At 40.4% G+C, this 25797-nt stretch overlaps 1 protein-coding gene across 1 annotated transcript in view; it reads right to left on the reverse strand.

Moving 5' to 3' along the window:
- The window catches only part of dbn1 (drebrin 1), a gene marked incomplete in the record, with an annotated part of 125652 nt that extends 101810 nt beyond the window's left edge, over positions 1 to 23842 (reverse strand). The window contains 1 exon segment of the mRNA XM_062433297.1: positions 23716 to 23842. Coding sequence (XP_062289281.1) covers positions 23716 to 23798 — 83 coding nt within the window.
- Positions 23843 to 25797: the final 1955 nt, after the last annotated feature.

The following is a 25797-nucleotide window of genomic DNA, read 5'->3' on the forward strand; positions in this document are numbered from 1 at the left end:
AATCCAATCAGAGCTCAAACCGGCTGCAGCGGCTTCAGGTCTGATGGCTTTTTATTCAATAACAACTAAGAGACAAAGTGGCGTTAACGCTGCTGCCACCAGTGGTTAAATATAGGGGCTCGGTTATGTATAAAGTTACAGCTCTGCTCCTGAGGTTTCATCATGTCACTGAAAACAGTTTAACTGCAAGAAATAAAGTGGTGAACTGCCAGAGGTTTAAAAAAAAAAGGTAAGGTTACCCAAAACTGAAAATTATTAAAAAAAAACACTTAAAAATGTAGATCTTTCCTACAGAGAACATGCGAAGAAAGTCAATGTGTCAGTGATACAGTTTCACTCAGAAACTGGGGGAAACTCTGACAGGAAGAGGTCTGGCAGACCCAAAGCCACAACAGAGTCAGAAGACAAGTTTCTGAGAGTCAACAGCTTGCGTGATCGGCGGCTCACAGGACAACAGCTTCAAGCTTCATAGTGGTCGTAGTAAGCAAGTCTCAGTTTTCTACTGTGAAGAGAAGACTTCCAGTTGCAGGTTTGACAGGTTGCAGCTAGAAAGCCATTGCTAAGACATCAGAATAAGAAAGAAGAGGCTTGCCTGGGCCATGAAACACCACCAATGGACGTGTTGAAGACTGAAGACTGGAAGAAGCTGTTATGGACTGATGAATCAACATGTTAAATATTCTGTTCATCACGCAGGAGTTTTGTACGCCATCGAGTAGAAAAGGATGGTTCCTCAGTGTGTGACATTAACCCTCCTGTTGTCCTCGAGTCAAGGAAGGAAGGGAGGAAGAAGGAAAGAAAGGAGGAAGGAAGGGAGGGAGGAAGAAGGAAGGAAAGGAGGGAGGAAGGAAGGAAGGAAGGAAGGAAGGAAGGAAGGAAGGAAGGAAGGAAGGAAGGAAGGAAGGAAGGAAGGAAGGATGGTTCCTCAGTGTGGGACATTAACTGTCAAACATGGAGGAGGAAGCGTGATGGTCTGGGGATGTTTTTCTGGATCCAGGGTCGGCTACCACAGCATTCTGCAGGTAGTGTATATATATATATGTCAATATATATATCAATGAACTGAAACTCAACTATAAAGCTCCGTAAAGCCGAGAGGAAGCTGCACAGTTTGAAACAGGACTGCAACTAACAATTAATGTGGCAATTATTTAGTCAGCTAATCATTTGGTATAAAAGAAAACATGTCAGAAAATACTGAAAAATAACAAAAATATCAGGATTAAAGTTTCTACTGTGGCTGCAACTAATGATTATTTTCATTATTGATTAATCTGCAAATTATGTTCTTGATCATCTGATTAATCTTTGAATTAGAAAAGGTCAGAAAATAATGAAAAATACTTGTTAAAATCTCCTAAAGCTTACGTTGATGTCTCCAAACTGTTTATTTTAGTCTGAACAGCTAAAAACTAAAATTATATCAATTTAACCCTCCTGTGGTCCTCGAGTCAAGGAAGATGGAAGGATGGAAGGGAGGAAGAAGGAAGGAATGAAAGGAGGGAGGGAGGGAAGAAGGAAGGAAGGAAGGAAGGAAGGGAGGAAAGAAGAAAGGAAGGAGGGAGGGAGAAAGGAAAAGAGGAAGGGAGGGAGGGAGGGAGGGAGGAAGGAAGGAAGGAAGGGAGGAAGGAAGAAGGAAGGAAAGGAGGGAGGAAGGAAGGAGGGAAGGAAGGAAGGAAGGAAGGAAAGGAGGGAGGAGGGAAGGGAGCAAAGGAAAGGAAGGAAGGATGAGGAAAGAAGGAAGGTAGGAGGGAGGGAGGGAGGAAAGAAGAAAGGAAGGAGGGAGGGAGAAAGGAAAAGAGGAAAGGAGGAAGGAAGGAAGGAAGGAAGGAAGGAAGGAAGGAAGGAAGGAAGGAAGGAAGGAAGGAAGGAAGGAAAGGAGGGAGGGAGAAAGGAAAAGAGGAAGGGAGGAAGGAAGGAAATAAGGAAGGAAGGAGGGAGGGAGAAAGGAAAAGAGGAAGGGAGGAAGGAAGGAAAGAAGGAAGGGAGGAAGGTAGGGGAGGAAAGAAAGAGAGAAGGAGGGAGAGAGGAAATAGGCGCATATATATCAACATATCTTTACTGTACGTTGGTCTAAAAGCATCATTATGTTAATATAATTAACGAATTACAGCCTTGATGCCTTTATAATTGAATCAGTGGTGTGTATGTGAATATATAGCAGTCGAATCCTTTTAAAGGAACCACCAGCTGCTCATCTCTGGCAGAATAAAGAAGACAAAGGTTCGGTGGAAAAAGATCAACACAAGCTTCTCTTTAGTCTCTTCCAGCTTGTTTTCAGTCTTTTTTATTCACTGACAGCCTTGAACAGCAGCTCTTTATAATCTACCTCACTCCAGGCTGACACACACACACACACACACACACACACACACACACACACACACACACACACACACACACACACACACACTTATAATCACAGCTTTCCTTCACCTCGTAAAGTCATCCCACAATAATCGACTGTCAGCCGGAGACGTATATCATCACTTCAACGCTTCTCCTCAAACACTTGATTGACACGAGTCTCTGTTTCTGATTTTTAAGACGAGAGAATCGACTTATTTGTTGTGAAACTGGTCGCTGCTGGTTTCAGTTTCTAAAGCAGGAAGCTGGTGGTGATGAGGGTGAGGAAGAACAGGTCAAGTAATTATCTAAATATTAAACCTTTGTGTCGTCCTCCCGGGTCAAATTGACCCCGTCTGTTTTGACTGTTCCTTCTTTCCTCCCTTCCTTCTTTCTTTCCTCCCTCCCTCCTTTTTCTCTTTCCTCCCTCCCTCCTACCTTCCTCCCTTCCTTCTTTCCTCTTTTCCTTTTCCCCCCTCCCTCCTTCCTTCCTTCTTTCCTCCGTCCTTCCTTCCTTTCCTTCCTTCTCTCCTTCCTTCCTTCCTTCTTTCCTTCCTTCTTTCCTCCCTCCCTCCCTGCTTCTGTCTTTCTTTCCTCCCCATTACCTTCCTTCTTTCCTCTGTCCTTCTTTCTTTCCTCCCTCCCTCCTTTCTTCCTTCCTTCCTTCTTTCCTTCCCTTCCTTCCTTCCTTCCTTCCTTCCCTCCTTCCCTGCACTTCAGGGATTCAAATCCAAGAACGCTTGCTGTTGATTGGCTGTGAGCAAGTCCATACTAATAGCCATGTTTTCTAGCTCTGGGTGCAAAAAGGATCGATTGCAGGTATCTATTGACGGGAGACGTTTCTATTCTACTTGGTTTCGATTTATTTCGGTCGATACCTCAAAAGTTTTTGGGTAGCGATCCCCAACCCTAGCTCCAGTCTTAAGTTTATCCTTCACATATTGTCTTTGTTGATCATACTTAGTGAAATCTATGATTGCATGTGTAATATTCTCCTGAGTAAGCTGGAAAAAACTATATACCCACTATATGACAGCTCCATGCCAGTATGGATCGTATATCTCCGCCATGGAAATTAGTCACCAGAATAAAAGAATGTTTCCAAAGTGAAATTATAATACAGTAAATGATTTAAAGCAGACGTGTTTTGCTGTGTGAAGCTGTGAGATGTAAAGTCGGTGCCTCAGTTACGCTGCATGTTTCCTTTCTGTCTAACTAAGGAACAGTCAAATTGACCCCGTCTGGTTTGACTGTTCCTTCTTTCCCTACTTCTTTCCTTCCTTCCTCCCTCCCTCCTTTCCTTCCTTCCTCCCTTGCTTCCTTACTCCCTCCCACCAGTATGGATCGTATATCTCCACCATGGAAATTAGTCCCACAGATAAAAGACTGTTTCCAAAGTGAAATTATAATACCTTAAATGATTTAAAGCAGACGTGTTTTGCAGTGTGAAGCTGTGAGATGTTAGAGTTACGCTGCATGTTTCCTTTCTGTCTAACTCGTGTTATATTTGTCTGCGGTACATAAGTGTGTATTTGTGCTGTACGTGTGTGATCTGTAGTACACTTGGCAAATTAACTCAAACAGCCTGTTCATCTCAGTCAAGAGTCGTGCTGTGATTTATTTTTTTATTATTTTTTTTTTATTTCCACTGAGCTCCGCAAAGCAAAGTAGAGCAAAGAAAAGTGACATTTCCAGCTCTGATGTGTCTGCAGTAATTAGGATCAGTGCAGGAAGTACACATGTTCACCTGAGCGCCTGACATTTAACACATTATTACCGTCGCTGTAGTGAAATATACACATTTAACCCTCCTGTTGTCCTCGAGACAAGGAAGGAAGGGAGGAAGGGAGGGAGGAAGGAGGAAGGAGGAAAGGAAGGGAGGAAGAAGGGAGGAAGAAGGAAGGAAGGATGGAAGGAAGGGAGGAAGGAGGAAAGGAAGGAAGGAAGAAGGGAGGAAGAAGGAAGGAAGGATGGAAGGAAGGGAGGAAGAGGGAAGGAAAGAAGGATGGAAGGGCGGAAGAAGGGAGGGATGGAGGAAGGAAGGGAGGAAAGGAAGGAAGGAAGATGGAAGGAAGGGAGGAAAGAAGGGAGGAAGGAGGAAGGAAAGGAGGAAGGAAGGGAGGAAGAAGGAAGGAAAGAAGGAGAGAAGGGAGGAAGGAGGAAGGAAGGGAGGAAGAAGGAAGGAAAGAAGGAGAGAAGGGAGGAAGATGGAAGGAAGGAGGGAGGAAGGATGGAAGGAAGGGAGGAAAGAGGAAGGAAAGAAGGATGGAAGGGAGGAAGAAGGGAGGGAAGGAGGAAGGAAAGGAGGAAGGAAGGGAGAAGATGGAAGGAAAGGAGAAAAGGAAGGGAGGAAGAAGGAAGGAAAGGAGGAAGGAAGGGAGGAAGGAAAGGAAAGAAGGACAGATGGAAGGAAGGAAGGGAGGAAAGAAAGAACTGTCAAAACAGACGGGGTCAATTTGACGACACAAAGGTTAAAACAGCCTCGTTTGCAGCTGTTATAATCTGATGTTGCAGTTTTAAATACCTGCTGCCTGTTTCCAGCTTTGAGGAACATTGACGTGTTTCTTTTTACACGATTCTGACTGTTTGTTCGCTGCAAGTTTGGACTGGAATTTAAATGTGCTCTACGTGTGAAAGCGAAGCTAAAAATAAGAGCTGACTGACTTCTCTTTTTCTGGCTAGTTTAATCTCTCTCTCTCTCTCTCACTCTCTCCTTCTCCTTCTTTTCTCCTTTCTCTGCCTCCTGCTATGAAGCCGTGAGGGCAGAGAGCAAGTGATTCACACACGGAGAGAGAAAAATATGAGAAAAGCTTGGAGGTTACAAACTGCAGGCTCCCTCTTGTACCGAACTGCTCCCTCGTTGAACTCGAAACCTTCGACTGCAGCAGCGAAGTGACAGCCTGACATTCGGCCTGACAGACTCTCACTTCACTCCACTGACTCAACACTTTTATAAAGCAGATACGGCGCCCTTTATTTAACAAAAAGGGTTGTTTCTTTTGGCTCAATGGGGACAAAACAAATGATTTTCTAGGTACACCTGCATCTCAGGCCCCAAATCTCTGACAGTTCTCTTTGTTTTCCCACCAAACAACAAATCGGTTCATTCAGTAATCTGCTGGTTACCACAAGTGACCGAATAATTGTTCACAGGGACTAACTTCGATCTTTGTGCTGTGGTCGTTTTTTGTTTTTTCATTGAAAACTTTACTAAAGAGTTGACTTTTCAGGCGACATCGCACCGCGACATCCAATCAGTGGTGAGTTTCTCCCAACGTCACAAGCGCGAATGAAACGATGATCCAAAAATTGATATTTATGATCAAGCGGCGCGATAGAAGCGATTCAAATGATTTCTTCGCATCAGACGCTTTTGGTGTGAACGCCGCATAAGACGCTGTGCAGGGGAGGGGGGCTGCCAGCAGTATGTGAACAGCGTCATTGACACTCCTCCAGGCTCTGATTGGTTGTTTTGATTCGGGAGCGATGGATCATTTTACAACCACTGGGTGGATCCAGAGACAGTAAATCTACAACTTAATTTATTATTTCCAAGTATTTGAGTATCATCAATGATCCTGTAGATTTATTTTCTCAATGAATCTGTTTGTTTATTGGTTATAAAATGTAATAAACTGTCAATCATTGTTTCACAAAGCCCAAGCAGATGTCCTCAAATGTCTAAAGAAAGTAGAAAATGTTTATATTGAAGAAGCTGGAATCAGAGAATTTGGACTCAAGAAGGCTAAAAACTATTAATCGATAATCAAAATGGTCGACAACTATTATATTCATCAACTAATCACTGCAGATCTAATCTGTGCTGCATTATATTTTATACAATGAAGTATTTGCTAATGGTAAGTACTAGTATATGAACAGACAATGTATTATAAAACTGCAGTTACAGTCGTGGAAATGGAAGTAAAACCAATGAGGGAAAAAAAGGTAAATTCCAAATCATCAAAATGGAGTTTGGAGTCATTGTGTGAGAAGCAGCAGGAGGAAAAGAAACACACATACTGACCTTTAGCTTTACCGGCACTGAGCACAACACAACTCAATAAATGTTTATCTGCTCGGAGGCACAGCTCTTTAAAAAACAACATCCAAATACCTGCAGCACTGACATCAGAGAGCTGAGTTTAATCTGAGCACAGAGCCTCCCGCTTTACCTCCACATATAAAACGTGATCATGAAACACTCAGAATAGTTTCAGAGATGAAAAATTAACAAGATCATGATGAAAAATTAATTTTCAGCCCAGTTTTGCTGCACCAGGCACCACCTCCCCGATTCACTATCAGTATCAGTGGAGAACACCAAGCACTGAACAATAAAACAAAATACCTGCATTATCTTTGGTCTCTGTGGGAGAAACCACCAAGAACCGCCTGAAGGTAAGTCAGTCTGACACCAGGCTTTAAACCATAGAGTGTATATAAGAAATGGAAGTAACATCCGTGACGTCACCCATTGGTTTGTGGACTGCTGCTCGGAGGCCAATAGTATCGGATCTGAGCAGCGCCATCTTTAACATTTCAGGTGCATGCTGGGAAAAATAAAAACAGGGATTCTACTTATATGGGCATCAGGAGGAGCATGAGGCGCCCTCCTGAACCTGTGAACCAATCAACCTGTCAATCACCACGTAGCCACGCCCTAATGCATACCCTGCTTTATCGTCACATATAAAATCAGGGAGGCCAAAATGTCCCAAATGAACATCATACTGCATTGAAGAAGGCTTTAAACTAGCGATTGAGACCATAAACACATTTTGAAAACGTTTACTGAGGTTAGAAATCAAGTGAGAAGTTGGTGAATTCTCCATTGACTTGTATAGAGACGGAAGTCCTTTTGACACCAAAACGGTCGCCCCCTGGTGGCCTTTTGATAGAATGCAGTTTTAAGTTACTTCCGCGTTGGCCTCATTTCAGAGGACCAGAACTCCCCGCCTGCTTTAAATACACATCAACAAGCATCAGAGGTCAACAACAGCAGAGGTCCAGTTTGTTCTGACCCAGATCAGTGAGCGAATTTAAATGACTAAATCAACGTTTAATAATTACATTTAATTGTGATTCCAGCCCAACATTAATGCTGTATCTCAAATCTCTTCTTCTGTACCCAAACTTAATCCTCACATTTGACCCATTTTTACATTTGAAAGTAACAAAAACACTTTGAATCGCCTGAAATTTGATGGCTTCTCTTTAACCCTTTGTAGGTCACACCAAGAAAATGTTATTTAAAGGGTAATTTCTTTGCTTTTCTTCCTCTTTGAGGCCATGACAACATAAAACATGTATTTTTCTTTCTCATTGAGCCTAAATGTGATGTTTTACAGACCTCATTCACACCTCATTTGTTCTAAACTTTTTATTAAAAACATGTTAGAGACTCAAAGAAAGGTAAAAAAATACTGCAAAAAGGACAAAAATGAAACTCAACATCAAAAATGTCACCAGCAGGATCTCTGATGTCAGCAGTGATTTGTGTTATTCTTCGTTTATACACTAAAGCACAACCTGAATGGTTTAAAAAAAGAGCATCAGCTATGTGAAACCAAATTCAGGCATTTTATAGACCAAACACTAATCGATTGACCGAAAAAATAACCCACAGATAATGAAAATAATAATTACTTTCAGCCTCAAATGACCAGAAAACAAACATTTCTCCACTTTCCTCCCATTGGTTTCCATCCATGCCGATAATTTTTGTTTTTTATTCGTTCAGGTTGATTTCAGCTGCCGCCCCCAAAAAAACACAATGAAGCTGAAAAGACTTTAATTTGTGACCCGAAAAAACAAAACACAGCATAACAGCATCACAGTGTTTTTCCTTTTTATTTTTATTGGGGAGCTATTTTAGGAACCACAAGCCCATAAATCCTAATTTACAAGTAGCTGCAGCCGCTGGTCTCAGTGAGAAACGCCAACTACACCAAAGAAACTGCATATTTCAGGTTCACCGTTGCAACGTTTCCCTCCATGTGACAAAACGTCAGCTGAGGAACAATATCAGCTCGTTTTTTTCAAAGTGTCAGAGGATCCCTTGTTAGACCTGAGGCAGGTTATGCTTCTGATTTGCCGGTTTTCATCGTCACCCTCCTCCTCCTCCTCCTCCTCCTCCTCCTCATTCCTCATCATGACACTGACCTCGGCCTGACACGCCAACCGGCCGGCCCTCCCTCCTTCTCTCTTTATTTCCTTCCTCTCTCTTTCCTCCCTTCCTTCTATCCTTCCTCCATCCCCCTTTCTTCCTTCCTTCTTTCCTTCCTTCATTCTTTCCTCTGTCCTTCTTTCCTTCCTTCCTCCCTTCCTCTTTTCCTTTCTCCCTCCCTCCTTTCCTCCTACCTTCCTTTCCTTTCTCCCTTCCTCCCTCCCTTCTTCTCTCTTTCTATCCTCCCCCTACCTTCCTCCCTTCCTTCTTTCCTCTGTCCTTCCTTCCTCCCTTCCTCTTTTCCTTTCTCCTTCCCTCCTTCCCTCCTACCTTCCTTCCTTCTTCCTTCCTCACTTCCTTTCCTTCTTTCCTCCCTCCTTTCCTTCCTTCCTCCCTCCCTTCCCTCCTTCCTTCCTCCCTCCTTTCCTTCCTTCTTCCTCCCTTGCTTCCTTGACTCGAGGACAACAGGAGGCTTAAAAGTGTCAGAGGATCCCTTGTTAGACCTGAGGCAGGTTATTCTTTTGATTTGCCGGTTTTCATCGCCCCCCTCCTCCTCCTCCTCCTCCTCATCATTCCTCATCATGACACTGACCTCGGCCTGACACGCCAACCGGCCGGCCCACAATCTCACATTTCTCCGAGGCATTTACCGAGGGTTACGACCCCATTATGGTGCCGCCACGAGTCACCAGCCGGGAAGAAAGGAGGAGGAGGAGGAGGAGGAGATGATGAAGGGAGGTGATGGAGGAAGAGAGAGACAGGCGACGACATAAAAGTAGGAATAAAAAGTGTTGGTGAATAAGTAACTGAGTACATTTACTCAAGTACAGTTCTACATCTCAGAGGGGAATATTGTACTTTACTGTAGTACAGTTTGAGGTACTTGTACTTTACTGCAGTACAGTTTGAGGTACTTGTACTTTACTGTAGTACAGTTTGAGGTACTTGTACTTTACTGCAGTACAGTCTGAGGTACTTGTACTTTACTGCAGTACAGTTTGAGGTGCTTGTACTTTACTGCAGTACAGTCTGAGGTACTTGTACTTTACTGCAGTATAGTTTGAGGTACTTGTACTTTACTGTAGTATAGTTTGAGGTACTTGTACTTTACTGCAGTACAGTCTGATGTACTTGTACTTTACTGTAGTATAGTTTGAGGTACTTGTACTTTACTGTAGTACAGTTTGAGGTACTTGTACTTTACTGTAGTACAGTTTGAGGTACTTGCACTTTACTACAGTACAGTTTGAGGTACTTGTACTTTACTGTAGTACAGTTTGAGGTATTTGTACTTTACTGTAGTACAGTTTGAGGTACTTGTACTTTACTGCAGTACAGTTTGAGGTACTTGTACTTTACTGTAGTACAGTCTGAGGTACTTTAAATCTAACGACTATAAATAACCATAAAACATGTATTTGCTGTGTAATGATTTATGTAATTTGTCATTTTTAACCGTTGTAATAATGTGATGATGATTCATCGCTGTTTCTCTCACATTAAAAACCTCCATAGAGGAACAATACACGTTTGATATTTGAGAGATTTATTAAGACGAGATTTGACTTTGTTTATTTTAGCCTGAAGCTTAAAGAAAAGAAGAAAAAAGAATATCGTGTCTCTCTCTCTTGAACCACAAATGTCAGACTGTGGTGAAGGTGACGCTGTGAAAAAGGCCAGTGAGTGAGAATCAGGGTTATCCAGTATCAAACGATCCGCAGATGTTCAGGAATGTCGAGCGCTCCGTGGGCTGCCGATTTGCCCCCGAAGGTTGCTGCTGCTGTCATATGACCCCCCCCCCCCCCCCACCCCCCCCCTCCAGCTGTTTGAGGAAGCCATTACCTGACGAGTCACCACAAAAGGAAGAAAATGGTGGCAAGAGGAGCCGAGTAGGAGGGTCGAGTCATGTTTCATCAAAGCAGTCGGTCAAGAAGAGAGAGATTTGTTCCTCCTCAGCTCAGATTTTTCTGCCTAAAGCTAATTTTTGAATATGTTGCTAAAGGGTCAATGAGGTTTTTCAGTGTCCATGTGGTTTAGTGAAATTTAAAGGGGTTCAAATGTGAAAATAAACGTATGAATAACTTGCACACATTCTTTTTTTGTGGACCCAGCATGAAATTTCTGCTTTTAATCCATTTTGAGAGAATATATTAGAGGATTATGGCAAAAATGTCTAAGTGGTGTAACCATAAAAACTTTGTACCAAATAATTCAACTTGCTTAAAAACAGTAAATTGTCAATAAAACACCATATCAACTAGTTTGGCATGATCTTACATTATAACTTTATATTAAATAAAGGTAATGGAATACAATTGTTCTAAATATTACATTTACTCTGGTAACCATGGAGATCAGGAACCTGACTGCTTTCTTTCTTTCTTTCTTTCTTTCTTTCTTTCTTTCCTCCAACTTCTTGTTCTTTCTCTTCTTCTTTCTTTATTCCTTCCTTTCGTTCCTCATACTTTTAGTTCTTTCTTTCTTTCTTTCTTTCTTTCTTTCTTTCTTTCTTTCTTTCTTTCTTTCTTTCTTTCAAGGAGGATAAAATATGTAATATTTATCATTCTTTTGTGGTTACACCATTTGACATTTTCAGGAGCATTCAGTCTTACTTTTGGTAAAAAAAATGGTGCAAATGTCATTTTAAATTATATAAAACCAACAAAAATACTAAATGTACATTTGTAAAACTAGTTTTGCTCATCTTACTGACCCTTATTTATTTATCACTGACCCATATTTAGTGCCGTGAAGTCATGATGTAGCACACAAGAGCTCGTTGAGGTCAAAGGAAATATAAAACGCTGCTTCTGGTCGTGTACTTTAGCTGCATATTTATTATTCATCACCACATCTGGGTGATAATTTAAGGGAAAAACCTGAATAAGTGATTGGGAGAAATGTACTGAATGAACCGCAGTGATGTCATCGGGGTCAGAGGAAGAGGCGCAATGTGTTTGAGTAATAACACGCTGACATGAAACCCCACATTTTTTTTTCTCTTAAGTGTGACTTCGCTTTCCCGTCAACATCCTCATCTCTGTGTATCACGAATAAAACATCTGTGAATCTGCTTAGAAATCACAGACGCTCCTTAAAACTGCAGATTCAGCAATTTAACAACATTTTGGGCAAAAAATAACAGGGCTCAAGTTGTCTATGTCAATCAAATCTCAACAAAAAGTAATCTCGAGGCACTTTACACATGGAGCAGGTCTAGACTGCACTCTTTAACCCTCCTGTTGTCCTCGAGTCAAGGAAGGAAGGGAGGAAGAAGGAAGGAAGGGAGGGAGGAAGGGAGGAAGAAGGAAGGAAAGGGAGGGAGGGAGGGAGGAAGAAGTAAGGAAGGGAGGGAGGGAGGGAGGGAGGAAAGGAAGGAAGGTAGGAGGGAGGGAGGAAAGGAGGGAGGAAGGAGGAAAGAAAAGAGGGAGGAAGAAGGAAGGAAAAGAGGGAGGAAGGGAGGAAGAAGGAAGGAAGGGAGGAAGGGAGGGAGGAAGGAAGGAGGGAAGGAAGGAAGGAAGGAAGGAAGGAAAGGAGGGAGGAAGGAAGGGAGGAAGGAAGGAGGGAGGGAGGGAGAAAGGAAAGAGGAGGGGAGGAAGGAAGGAAAGAAGGAAGGTAATGGGAAGGAAAGAAGGAAGGGAGGGAAGAAGGAAGGATGGAAGGAAGGAAGGGGGATGGAGGAAGGAAAGAAGGAAGGGAGGAAAGAGAGAGGAAGGAAAGAAAGAGAGAGGGAGGGAGGGAGGACAGACGGAAGGAAGGAAGGGAGGAAAGAAGGAACAGTCAAAACAGACGGGGTCCGGGGTTTGACCCAGGAGGACGACACGAAGGTTAATTTAATTTAAAGAGACCCAAACATTCCCACATGAGCAGCACTTGGTGACAGCGGCTTTTAACGGGAGGAAAACCTCAAACAGAACCGAGCTCTAAGTGGGAGAACATCTGCAAGCTTTGTGGGAAGTGTAGTTCCAAAACCAAGAGCGGGATTATCCAACACACCACTGTAAAACAAGGATTAAAGTATAATACAAAAGAGTGACAAAACCCATTAATATTAACATTTGAGGGGAAGTGTGGGGGGGGGGGGGGTGGCATCCAGTGTTTTACTAGAAGGCTTAAAGTCAGTGTAATTTGATCTCTGCTGCTTCAATTCTGGCCCGAAATTCATGGAGATGCAATAATAAAGAGGCTTAAAAACTTATATCTCAATTTATAACAATAATATCTCCAGAAAGATCTATCAAAAGTCCACAACCCTTCCTTCCTTCCTTCCGCCCTCCCTCCTTTCCTTCCTTCCTTCTTCCTCCCTTCCTTTCTTGACTCGAGGACAACAGGAGGGTTAAGTTTTTGTAAATGTAATTTTCACTGGTTATGACCACGATGAGATCACTGTGGTCAGAGTCCGAGCAGCAGAGGTTGAAACATGCTGACTTGACTCCAATCCTCAGCGTGTTCGTGTGATATAAGCTTTCTGTCTTATCTACCAAAGCTAAGATGACCCCGATGAAATCACCATGAAATCATCCGTTAAGTACGTTTACTCATTTATTCAGGCTCTTTTTTTTCTCCTTCTTCTCCCTTTATCAAAACACCAAACCAAACAACAACATGAGCCTCAGAGTGGCTCACGGCCAGCAGCAGCAGCAGTGACCTCAGCCGGCTCCTCGCTGCTATGCTGTGCGACCGTCCTTGAATCCAAACCTCAGGGTGAATAGAGACATTTCCCCCTGCAGTAAATAAATAACCTAAACTACAGTAATAAATAAATGAATAAAGAAGGGTTGTGTAAGGTCGGGTATGCTCCAAAACTGATCAAATATGTTAAAATAGGGTTTCGGTAGATGTAAATTTGTAAAAGTTCTTCCATTATTAGAAAGAAAAGGAGGAGAATATTCAAATGAGCCGCTGATGATCCCACATAGTAATTAATACAAGACTAAAAACCTTCCGACCCTGCTTTCATCTCCAAAGGGAAAACACTGGAAATAAACCTCTGGGCTTTCACTGTGTTATCCTGACTTTCCCTTATTATGTAAGCACTGTATGGCATTAGCTAATTAGCATTAAAAACACAAAGTAGAGCTGAGACTGATGGGAATGTCTTTAAATTTCACAGGAAATGACGTAAGAGTGATAAATAAGGGTTGGAAAGATGAGCAATTTAAAAATATCTTTAAAAATAGTTTTAAAAGCAGCATCAGGTTTGTTAAAATGTACATTTAGTATTTCTGTTGGTTTTATATCATTTGAAATGACATTTGCACCATTTTTTTTAACCAAAAGTAAGACTGAATGCTCCTGAAAATGTCAAATGGTGTAACCACAAAAGAATGATACATATTACATATTTTATCACCTACAGTGTATTTAAGTGGACTTATACTAATAATGACTTCATTAAAAACTGTAAATGTTTCCTGATCTCCATGGTTACCAGAGTAAATGTAATATTTAGAACAATTGTATTCCATTAGCTTTATTTAATATAAAGTTATAATGTAAGATCATGCCAAACTAGTTGATATGGTGTTTTATTGAGAATTTACTGTTTTTAAGCAAGTTGAATTATTTGGTACAAAGTTTTTATGGTTACACCACTTAGACATTTTTGCCATAATCCTCTAATATATTCTCTCAAAATGGATTAAAAGCAGAAATTTGATGCTGGGTCCACAAAAAAAGAATGTGTGCAAGTTATTCATACGTTTATTTTCACATTTTAACCCTTTAAATTTAAACTAAACCAAATGGACACAAGAAAAACATCATTGACCTGTAAACGTAAAACTATTCTGATAGTTACTATAATTCATCTCAAAGGAAACCTGAAGCCGATTTAATTTTTCTTATTGATGGACTGTATTAAAGTGTTAATTGCTTAGAGATGCTGGATGGTTACGGTTACGTTGGTTGGATGATTTTTGATCTGAGTAATTACATTTTGTGGCTTGGATTCAGTGTGAAGGTGTTCCTGTTTTTAATTAATGCTGCTTTCTAATAAACCTGCTTAATAATAATGTGCGTATAATTATACTCTCCTTCAACTCATGAACCAGAATTTAATGTCAATCCATTAACGCTAACATGCTTATAACAACAAAATATGTGTTTCTTTAATGGAAAATATTTTGGAGTGAAAACAGGTCACAATAATTATAGTGTCAAATGTGACGTCCATGATGTCTTGCTGCAACTTTTGTGATTGACCCGGTTTGGTTTGACTGTTTATAAAGAATAAAGTAAATAAATTATCACCCAATTTTGTGTTAGACCATTTAACCCAGTTTCATTCCAACTTATTACCACAAGTTTTACACTTATTTATGGAAATGATGATCAACAGGCCTCATTTAAATGAAAGTATACCTCATTTTTGAGTTAACGCCTGTTGTCCTCGGGTCAATTTCTACCCAGGAGGACAATAAGAAGGTTTTAAAACAAGTCATTTTCTGATTTATACTGCAGACATTTCCTGTCTCTTCTTGTGTGAAGACAGATTCATGACTCAGTTGGAAAACCAAACAGCGTCCTTGTCGGGATCGCTCTGCTTTTTATCAGTGGAGACGGAGCTTCACTCGTCTCTCTGCCTCTAACACGAGAGGACACGGCCGACTCATCTGTCTTATGGCTCCTTCCTGCTTGTTATCACTGTGGCTCGCTCTTAAGCGGCGTGTCGAGGGCCGAGTCGGTCACGGCTGCTGACAGCTGGGTTTGCAAAGTGAGTGAGCGAGGCGCAGATAAAGGCCTGTTCACTGGAGATGTCGTGTAATTAATGCATAAACCTCGTCAGCTTTCATGAAGGAGAGAAAAAAAACACCTTCACTGATTGATTCCTCTGCTGCTACAAACTGAAATCAAACCTTTTACAAGATAAAGAAGACAGTGACGGAAATTAGTTTATCAGTGGACGTCTGCCTTTCAGAAAACATGATGAAAATGTTACTTAAGGGCTTAAATTAATCATTATTTTTATTATATTTTAACCGTGTAACACCAAGTCAATCATATTTGATCCATGAGTTTTATAAAGTTCTACATCATCAGTGTTAAAAACCTGATGTATACGATCAGATACATGTAATACACAGATAAACCACCAGGGGGGCTTTTATTTTAACGCTGTCAATCAGTGAGACACAATTTATAAAAAGTTAAAGTAAGAAAAGCATTGAAATAGTTACTGATACTTCAATAGGAATAGTTACTGGATTGATGCAATGTTGAATTACTAAATATTTAGTATCTTATTTTATGGTAAATTCCTGTTGAAAGTGTATCAGATTAGATACAGCAGGTATAGAAGCTCATTTATCTGTTCATCTGTTCATTTTATTGTGTTTCATGTTGTGGCTGATATGAGCTCTATGCAGGAGCTTTAAGGTTAAAATTATTTGAACACACAAAACGACTACAAATCCTCACATTTGAAGAGCTGGAACTATGAAATATTTGGCATCTCTGCTTGGAGAAATTGATTCAGTTCCTGCTGATCAATTTATAGTTTTATCCACTTTATCGTGTCAGCTATAATCCAAATAAAATGTGGTGACATATTTACTAAATTCAGTCAAAAGTGACCCAGAAATCAAATGTAACATGAGTTTTCTTGACTCACAAGACTACTCAGCTGAATTTCTACCTTAATGATTTAACCAGTAGCTCCCAAAATGATCTCCTCCCCCCTTTTCAACTCGACTGCACGCCATTCTTGTGGCCGATTCCCTGTCACTACATTTCTGGCTATATAGAAAGATTGACGTCCCCCGTTTTTTAACCTACTAAGCTCTGATTGGTCAGGCGTAAACGGCGTGATGCTGAGGTGTGATACATGTGACCCCAGACTGTCACTGGAGTAGATTTAAGACATGTTGGGGGTTATTAAAACAACGCAGTGGCAGAGTGAGTTTCCTCGTGGGTTAAATAGACGAGTGTGTCATTATTAGGACAGAGGGGGGTTGTTTGGGGTTATTTGGGGGGGGGGGGGGGGTCCCGTGTTGTTTGGGGTCAGCAGTGTTTGGAAGTCTCTGCCTTTGTTCAAATCTCATCAAGTGTGAAAATTGAGGGCAGGCCTGAGGCGCTCTGCATCATCTCTCTTCTCCATCAGATCATCCCGAAAAACAAGCAAACATGTGAACGCAGTTATAAAGAAAACATTATCTTTATTTTTAAGGTTGATTGTCGCCGTTCGTTCTCACTCTTATGATCAGGTCAGGCAGCTTCTCTAATGCTGCAGTGACAGATTTAAAAATGGGGAAAAAAGGCGGACATAATTTACACTTTTTTTACAGTTTGGAGGGAAACCCAAAGAGATTTGTGAGTGGGGGGAGAAGAAGCATCACTTCCTGTCTTGATCAGCAACTTAATGAGCAGCGGACGGTGATGTGTTTGAATGCCAAGTGATGGAAATCAGTCCAGAGCTTCATCGTTTCATCTCTGACCAAGTTATGACATGTTTGTGTGTTATAAATATGTTAAGATTGTCTTCAATAAACCAGAAAAACAACCAAACAGTACTGAGTTTCAGAGTTGTTGCTTTAATTAAAGGGGCTATAAATGTGCCAGAGTTAGCTAAGAGGTTTTTTTTTTATATCTGTAGCTCCTGGACAGATGTTGGAGAGTCATCCTCTGCTCTGGTGTCCTCTCTTCAAATGTCTCGTAGCATCAAAGTATCAAAAACTGTAAAAACGACACTGAACGCTGGTGTTGTCTGTTTGTTCCTTGATCAGATATTTCCTCATTTCTATCATAAATGTGGTTATTTTTAATTGGTATTTTTAGATAAAGTTCTTCTCTGCAGCTGCTTCCTGTTATAACATGTGTCAATATCTTTATCGACACAAGTGGTGAAGCTAACAGTTATTTTCAGTATAGATTAATCGGCTAATTTGATTGTCAATTACTCATTTTAAGATGTTTAATCTACTGGCATGATGACTGAAATGATTCACTAATTATCAAAACAGTTACACATCACACAATCTTCTTTCGATCCACTAATTGATTACTGGATTGATCGCTGTAGCTCTAATCGACACATTGGCGATGGTGTTGAGGTTTTTCAATAATCAAGCATAAACGGCTGCTGCTGCTTCTAAGGATCATATTTTGCAATTAATCGCTTAATTTTTTTGGTCTATTTAACATCAAAACACATTAAGAAATACCTAAAAGTGACGTCATCAAATGTCCAAACACCCCAAAATATTTAATTAACAACTATGTCAAGACAAAGGATAAAAAAAGCTGATATTTTTGACATTCGGGAAGATTAAACAAGTGGGTTTTTTTAAGCGTTGTACTTAACAATTAATCAATTATTACAATAGTTGCTGATTAAATGATCAGTCTATGGACTACTTGTTGTAGCTCTGGACTACTTAAGTGAGCTGAAAGTGTCTTCAACAGTCCAAACCCCCCAAAAATATTTGATTAAGAGACAAAACACAAATTATTACTGGAGCTGAAAACATGAAATGTCAGTTTGGTTTAAAGTTTAATTGACTGATTGGATATCTCAAAAGCCTGGTAACATATTCCAAAGAAAATTGGTAAAACTGAACCTTTTTAAGGTCTGGATTGGATAATTCTACCTTAATTTACTAAGTGGCACCTAAATTACTCCTAAACTAGTAATTAAATGGCTCCCTGCATATCTTATAAGCTCAGATTTTGTGATTAAGGTTGATGCAAAATCAGGATAAATGCCAAAATAAGGCAGCCTGGTAACCCTGTGAAGAAACTAACACCACTGCGTGTTAGTTATTATAATACATGCTCAAGTTATTATTAAATTTAGGCACAGGAACATGTTGAGTGCTGAAAATGTGGAACCAAAACCAAAATCCTCCCCCCCTCCTCCCCCATCTTACATCCACCACATCGGCTCCAGACTGAAAGCAGAACCTCTGAATGTAGATTCAAGTCAATCTGACCTCATTCAGACCAACAACCAGCAGCAGATGGCACAGGTTCACATTTCATACAGTTAAGATGGTGACTAGAGAGTGTTTGGCTCCAAAACATCTCAAAACAGGATCTGTAATCTGAGCTACGACACAGCAGGTCGAGCTCCAGTGATTTTCCCTGCTGTCGAGTACAAGTTTCAACTTTAAGGAAATGAGTGGGTTTTTTTTCTAAATGTGGAAAATAACAAAGTTTCTCAGTGATGTCTTTTGTTTATACTACTACAGTAGTGATTTGTGATCAAGGACAGCAGGTTACAGTTTAACTTTAAACCTACGCTTGTGCTCAAAGTCAAATATTACCTCTTTTAATGGCTTTCGCCTGCTTCATTAGCTCCCAAATAGAATAAATAAATCTTCAGATCACTTCACGTCACACGCAAACAAACAGAAGGAAGAAAGACACCAAAACCAAACTCCTATAAATCTCCTGCAGCTAACAGCGCTCTCATATATTTATGTGTATAATCACTTTAACGCAACTATTAACATTCCTGTGGTGGGTTCACATGCTGGTGGGAAAATCTGACATTTGGGGACTTTTCTCGGTTGGCTGCATTCATGTGATGCGGTGTCAGAAAGCCTGAGAACAAATCATCAACCTGCTCGTTCAGACTGTACTTATTCATTAAACCAAAATGATAATATAAAAAAGTTGTAAACAAGAACTTAGCTGAGTTTCAGTATTTGGACACACAGAACCACTCTCTTTTAAAGAAGAGCATTAAAATGGCTCCAACTCACTTGTTTTCATTGATTGATTCATCCGCCGATTATTTTCTCAATTAATTGATTAGTCATTTGTCTGAAAATAGTGAAAATAACCTTTATAATTTCCCAGAGACAGCAATCCCAAACCCCCAAAAATCTTGAAGAGGATTGAAGAGGAGACACTGCCTATGTTAAGGTTCATTCTAGGGTAACAAAAACACAATGATTCTTAATTTCAGGCAATTATACACTAATTTAAACATACTTATTAAGTATATACTGCATGTTTAGTCTAAATTCTAGACACTGCACCTTTAAAAAAGATTTCTTGAAATGATTATTGGATTATTAAAATAGTTGCCTGTTAATTTTCTGATTAATCGATAGCATTCAAACAGCACAGTCGGTGCTACGGATTAATGCATTTAAAGGTTTATCAGAAACCAAAACACCATACAGAGGTTTGAAGGGTTTTAAAACTCTGGAAAGATCGCAAAGTAAACATAAGTTGACTCTGGTTCAACTATTTGCAGATGATCCTGCGTTATTCTGCTGAAATGTGTGTGGTGGTATTGCAGCTACGTAAATGCTCCATTTAAATTAATATGAGCTGAATGCCTCATATTCATCAACGCAGCTCCAGTTTCTATGTGGTAATACTACAGTTATAAATGGTAAACCATTAAAAACCACTTATGAGTGTCTGAGACTAATAAGTCACCAAATCTGCGGTTATAAATGTTGGTGAATGGTTTTAATAAACCATGAGCAGTTTATCATTTAGTTTAACCTTTGTGTCGTCATTCCGGGTCTATTTGACCGCGTCTGTTTTGACTGTTCCATCTTTCCTCCCTTCCTTCCTTCATTCCTTCCATCTGTCCTTCTTTTCCTTCCTCCCTCCTTCTCTCTTTCCTCCCTCCTTCCTTCTTTCCTTCCCTCCTTCCTTTCCTTCCTCCCTTCTTCTGTCCTTCCTTCCTTCCTTCCTTTCCTTCCTCCCTTCCTTCTTTCCTCTGTCCTTCATTCCTTCCTTCCTCCCTTCCTCCTTCCTTGTTTCCTCCCTCCCTTCCTTCCTTCCTCCCTCCCTCCTTTCCTTCCTTCGTCCCTCCTTTCCTTCTTTCCATCCTTCCTTCCTTCCTTCTTCCTCCCTCCCTCCCTTCCTTCCTCCCTCCCTCCTTTCCTCCCTTCCTTCCTTCTTCCTCCCTTCCTTCCTTGACTCGAGGACAACAGGAGGGTTAAAAATGCAATGTATATTAGTCCACTATGATTGACTCCAAATTCCTTGTTTTTTAACCCAACAAACAGTCCAAAACACAATATTTGTTTTTTATGACAAAAAAACAAAATCTGTAAATATTTAGCTTTAAACGATAAATCAACTATAAAAACAGTTACCGATTAAGTCTCTCCTGAATCAACTAATCATTGCAGCTCTACCTGAAATAAACCAGTACAGCACTAACTGGTGTCGGGTTGGTAACCAATTCTGTTCTCAATGAGACCTCAGAGCTGTTTCTCTGCTCTTTGCAGACGATGTGATTCTGTTCGCTTCAACACATCATGAACTCCGAACAGGCACTGGGACAGTTTGCAGCCAGTATAAGTTGGTAAATGGTAAATGGACTGTTCTTATATAGCGCTTTAACTCTACATTCAACCACACATTCATACACTGATGGCGCCCTAACCCTTGTTGCTCATGGACATATTAACATGTGGACAAGATAATCTGGGAATCAAACCACCGATCTTTCCAATTAGTGGATGACCCGCTTTACCTACTGAGCCACAGCCATCCCCACAGAGGGTATGAAGCAACTCCAAATCTCAGGCCATGGAATATAAAAAAATTCGGGACTCCCCCCTTTGGGTTGGGAGAGAGTTTCTGCCCCAAGCAGAGGAGTTTAACCCTTTGTAGGTCTGCTCAACCGTTTGGTAGAAGTCACTTTGTGTCATGATATCTGGTCAAAAACTAAAATCTATTGAACCCATTTAACTTTTAGGTCAATCTTTACCACTTGTATGAGGTATGTAATGCACAGACAGACCATCAGATTGTGTTATGGTTGCTATAGATACAGGTTTTGCTAGTGTATAAACAAAGAATAGCACAAATCAATGCTGACATCAGAGATCCTGCTGGAGACATTTTTGAAGTTGAGTTTGATTTTTTCATCTTGTACACGAACAGAATGAGTCTCTAACATGTTTTTAATTAAAGTTTAGAACAAATGAGGTGTTAATGAGTCTGTAGAGGTCTGTAAAACATCACATTTAGGCTCAATGAGAAAAATAATCCATGTTTTATGTTGTTATGGCCTCAAAGAGGAAGGAAAAGCAAATTATTTTTTAAATAGCACTTTCTTGGTGTGACCAACAAAGGGTTAAGTATCTTGTGGTTTAATTCACAGTAAGGGGAAAGATGGATGGTGAGATTGACAGGTGGATCAGTGCAGCATCAGCAGTGATACGGGTGCTGAACCAGATCGTCAGTCTACGTCCAAACCCTCACGAGCTTTAGGTAGTGACCCAAAGAATGACATCTAGGATACAAGCCAAAATTAGCTTCCTCCAGAGAGTGTCTGGGCTCAGCTGTAGAGAAAGGGTCAGGAGTTCAGACATCCGGAGTAGAGCCAGCCGAGGTGGTTTGGGCACCTGGTCAGAATCCTCCTGGATGCCTCTCTTTGGAGGTTTTCCAGGTAAGTCCAACTGGGAGGAAACCCAAAACACACTGGAGGGATTACACATCTCTACTGGTCTGGAAACACCTTGGGATCCCCCAATATGCCAGGAGGAGCTGATGAGCAATGCTGAGGGGAAGCATGTCTGGGTTTCATTACTCAGCTGGATGCCACCATGACCCGGCTGGGATAATAATAACCGATATAGTTATTTAGGCCATAAAATGTAAGAAAATGGTGAAAATGTTTACAAAAAGTCCAAGATGATGTCCTTAAATGTCCACAACTCAAAAGATATTCAGTTTACTGTCATGGAGGACAAAAAGAAAGCAGAAAATATCCAGCTGGAATCAGACAATTTGACCTTTTTTTTTGTCTTTAAAACATTGACTTAAATAGTCGACGATTAATGACATAATTAATCAACCAATCATTGCAGCACTACATTAAACCATCATGTTTATGGATGGATTTTGGGTACTGCAGCACAAAGGAGGAGGATTTTCTACTATAAAGCATTTATTTATCACCAATAAAAACCATTAATTTCCCTTTTTTAAATATATATATGTATTAAGGCTGGGCAATATATTGATATTATGTCGATATCATGATATAAGACAAGATCGTCTTAGATTTTGGATATCGTAATATGTCATCAGAGTTGTCTTTTCCTGGTTTTAAAGGCTGAATTACAGTTAAATATATAATGTTCTGAACTTACCAGACTGTTGTAGCTGTTCTGTTATTTACCTTTTACCAGCTTTGTCATTATATCCACATTACTGATGATTATTTATCAACAATTTCATAAACAGTCATCTCTACAATATTGTTGCAATATCCATATCGAGGTATTTGGTCTAATATATCATGATATTTGATTTTGTCAATATCAACCAGCTCTAATATATAAATATATACATATAGGTATGAAGGCAGGCTCATCAGAAAGTGTTGCTTCATTTTCCTTTTCCAGCACTGACTGGAATGAATGTGCAGATTGACTCATCTTCACTGTCTGTTATAAATCATTTCACTTCCATGATCAATGTGTCAGCAGGCATTTCGTTGCCACCTCTTGCACCATTTCCATGTGAGGAAAGGCCACAAAGGGTGATGATGGACTACCCCCCCCACTCCTCCTCCTCCTCCTCCCCCTCCCCAAACCCCTCTCCTCCTCCTCCTCCTCTCCTCCCCACCCCCTCGGCCTCGCCCCTCTCTCTCCTTTCCACCCTCGTTTAGGGATGCAGGGGCTCATCAGTATCTCTGGACCAGGCCTGTTTAATACGCACGCGCACACACACACACACACACGCGAGCACAGGGATCCGCATATTGCATAAAGCCTGAAATTGCTTCCAGCTGGTCCCGACCGGAGAAACTGGGTGGAAACAAAGCTATGGTCCGATTGCAGTCGAAGTATTTTTTTGGTGTGCAGCGCCTCCAACAAAAACTCACTTTTCCGCGCAGCTTCCTCTTTAATGCGCTTAATCACGGCGAGAGAGAGAGAGAGAGAGAGAGAGAGAGAGAGAGAGAGAGAGAGAGAGAGAGAGAGAGAGAGAGAGAGAGAGACAGACAGAGGGCAAAGCAAAGCTGCATGGTGTATTTTCTGCTGCAGATAAAAACTCATGTGTGGAGTTTTTTGCAGCCCGGCCTGTGTGTGTGTGTGTCCGCGCTTCAGTCCAGGTGATGCTGACCTGAGCATCCTCAGCCAGCATCAACCCAGACTGACACAAAAAAAAACCCCGAGAGAGGAGCAGCACGCACCAGCACCACCACCAAACAAGGAGAAAGGAAAGAGAGAGACATAGGAGGAGGAGGAGATATTAGGGATGTTTGCAGGACTCACCAGTCTGTGTCTGAGGTCTCATCAATGACGTCCTGGTACGCAGTCAGCAGGGTCAGTCTGTTCTTTCCGAGATTCACAGCCATGTTTCTGTCCCTGCAAGCATCCAGCCCGCTGCTGATGGAGAGAGACATGGAATGAGACTACAGAGGGGACACGGAGCAGCAGCAGCAGCAGCAGGAGGAGGAGGAGGAGGAGGCTCTGACTGGTGGAGACAAAGAGACTATCACGGTGTCCGACGGGTCCTAGCGCCGGAACATCCCAGGATAACAAGCCTGTTGGGTCCTAGTGCCGCAGTGTATATATCTACTACTGTATAAAAAAAACATTGTAAAACCTGATAATGTAATAATTTCCCAATAATGTAATAAAAACCCCTCATAACTCAATTTTTAAAAAGTAATAATGTTATTACAATATTGGGAAATTATTACATTAGGTTCTGTAACTGTATAAAAACATTTGTAGAACCTGATAATGTAATAATCTCCCAATAAATGTCATTAAAAAAACACTCATAACTCAATAATAAATGTAATAATGTTATTACAATATTGGGAAATTATTGCAAAAACCCAATAATTATTACATCATTGCTACAGAGATTGTACTTTTTAACATATATGTTTTTTATTTTATTTATTATCTTTTTTCATGCCAGTCGTGTCTCAGCTGTGTTTTTATTTATGACATCTGTTGTGCCTGTTTTGTCTTAATGCACCTTCAGTTGTGGCTCTCCCAATTTCGTTGTATAGGTGACTGTACAATGACAATAAAGGCTGTCTTTTCTTATCTCAATTTTTTCTGTATAAAAAGATTATAAAACATAACTCAATAAAAAAAATGTAATAATGTTATTACAATATTGGGAAATTATTACATTATTAGGTTCTGCAAAAATAAGGTTAACCCAATAATGTAATAATTTATTACATCATCGCTACAGAGATTGTTACATTGTTTGGAAAATGCACTTTATGACATCATCAGGTTCTATTAAATCATCAGGTTCTATAATATCATCAGGTTATATTACATCATCAGGTTCTATGACATCATCAGGTTCTATAATATCATCAGGTTCTATTACATCATCAGGTTCTATTACATCATCAGGTTCTATAATATCATCAGGTTATATTACATCATCAGGTTCTATTATGTTTTTTATTGAGTTATGTTTTTTTATTACATTATCAGGTTCTACAAACATCAGCAGAGAGTCACATAATAATTCAATAATAATAATAATATACTTAAAGGACGTGTTCAGAAGTTTTCAAATGTGTGTTAAAACAACAGTCAGGAGCTCTAATGTTAAAGTAAAACCTGTTTGTCTGTAATGATTCCTCCTGTTCATACTGACCATTAGAAGATCCTTCATAATGTTTACAATGGAAGTGATGGAGGACTAAATCCACAGTCCTCCTTCTGTGGAAACATGGATTTAAAAGTTTAATCTGAAGCTGATATGAAGCTTCAGCGTCCAAATGAGATTTCATCTTCATCTTCTATGTTTCAACGTTACAGTGTTTTTAGTGCCAAAGTCTTTTTGTTACTATACTTCCACCACAGCTCAACAGAGAAACACTAAGAGGGAATCTGATGCTAAAAACACTGTAAATGTGTCAGATATCATTGATATGACTAACTCACACTGATGAAGCTCAATAGAAGCTGATCAGATACATTTGAAGGAGATCTTTTAATAGTCAGTATGAACAGGAGGAATCATTACAGAGAGGAAACGCATTGAAAAATGGTGAACCTTTCCTTTAAAATCCTTCAAAGCTACTCTTTTCTGAGGGAGACTTTTAAGTGTTAATTATACTTTCGAGACACACATTATTGCTCCAAGCTGTCTTTCACATGTCTGGAGGGGATCTTTAAGGATTTTCAACTCTTATCTCAGAGATTGTTCTGCTCTCATTGCTCCAACTGCTAAACCTGGATACACCAAAGTGAGTTTTTACTTCTCTCTCCTTCTCCCTCCCTCTCTCACAAGTTCATAGGCAGTGACTCTCCAGCAGGCAGACTCTCCCCAGCTGCCTCTGGGAGCAGAAATGTGTCAGTGTGCCTCCTGTT

This window comes from Scomber scombrus, chromosome 14 (assembly GCF_963691925.1).
Source record: "Scomber scombrus chromosome 14, fScoSco1.1, whole genome shotgun sequence".
NCBI lineage: Eukaryota > Metazoa > Chordata > Actinopteri > Scombriformes > Scombridae > Scomber > Scomber scombrus.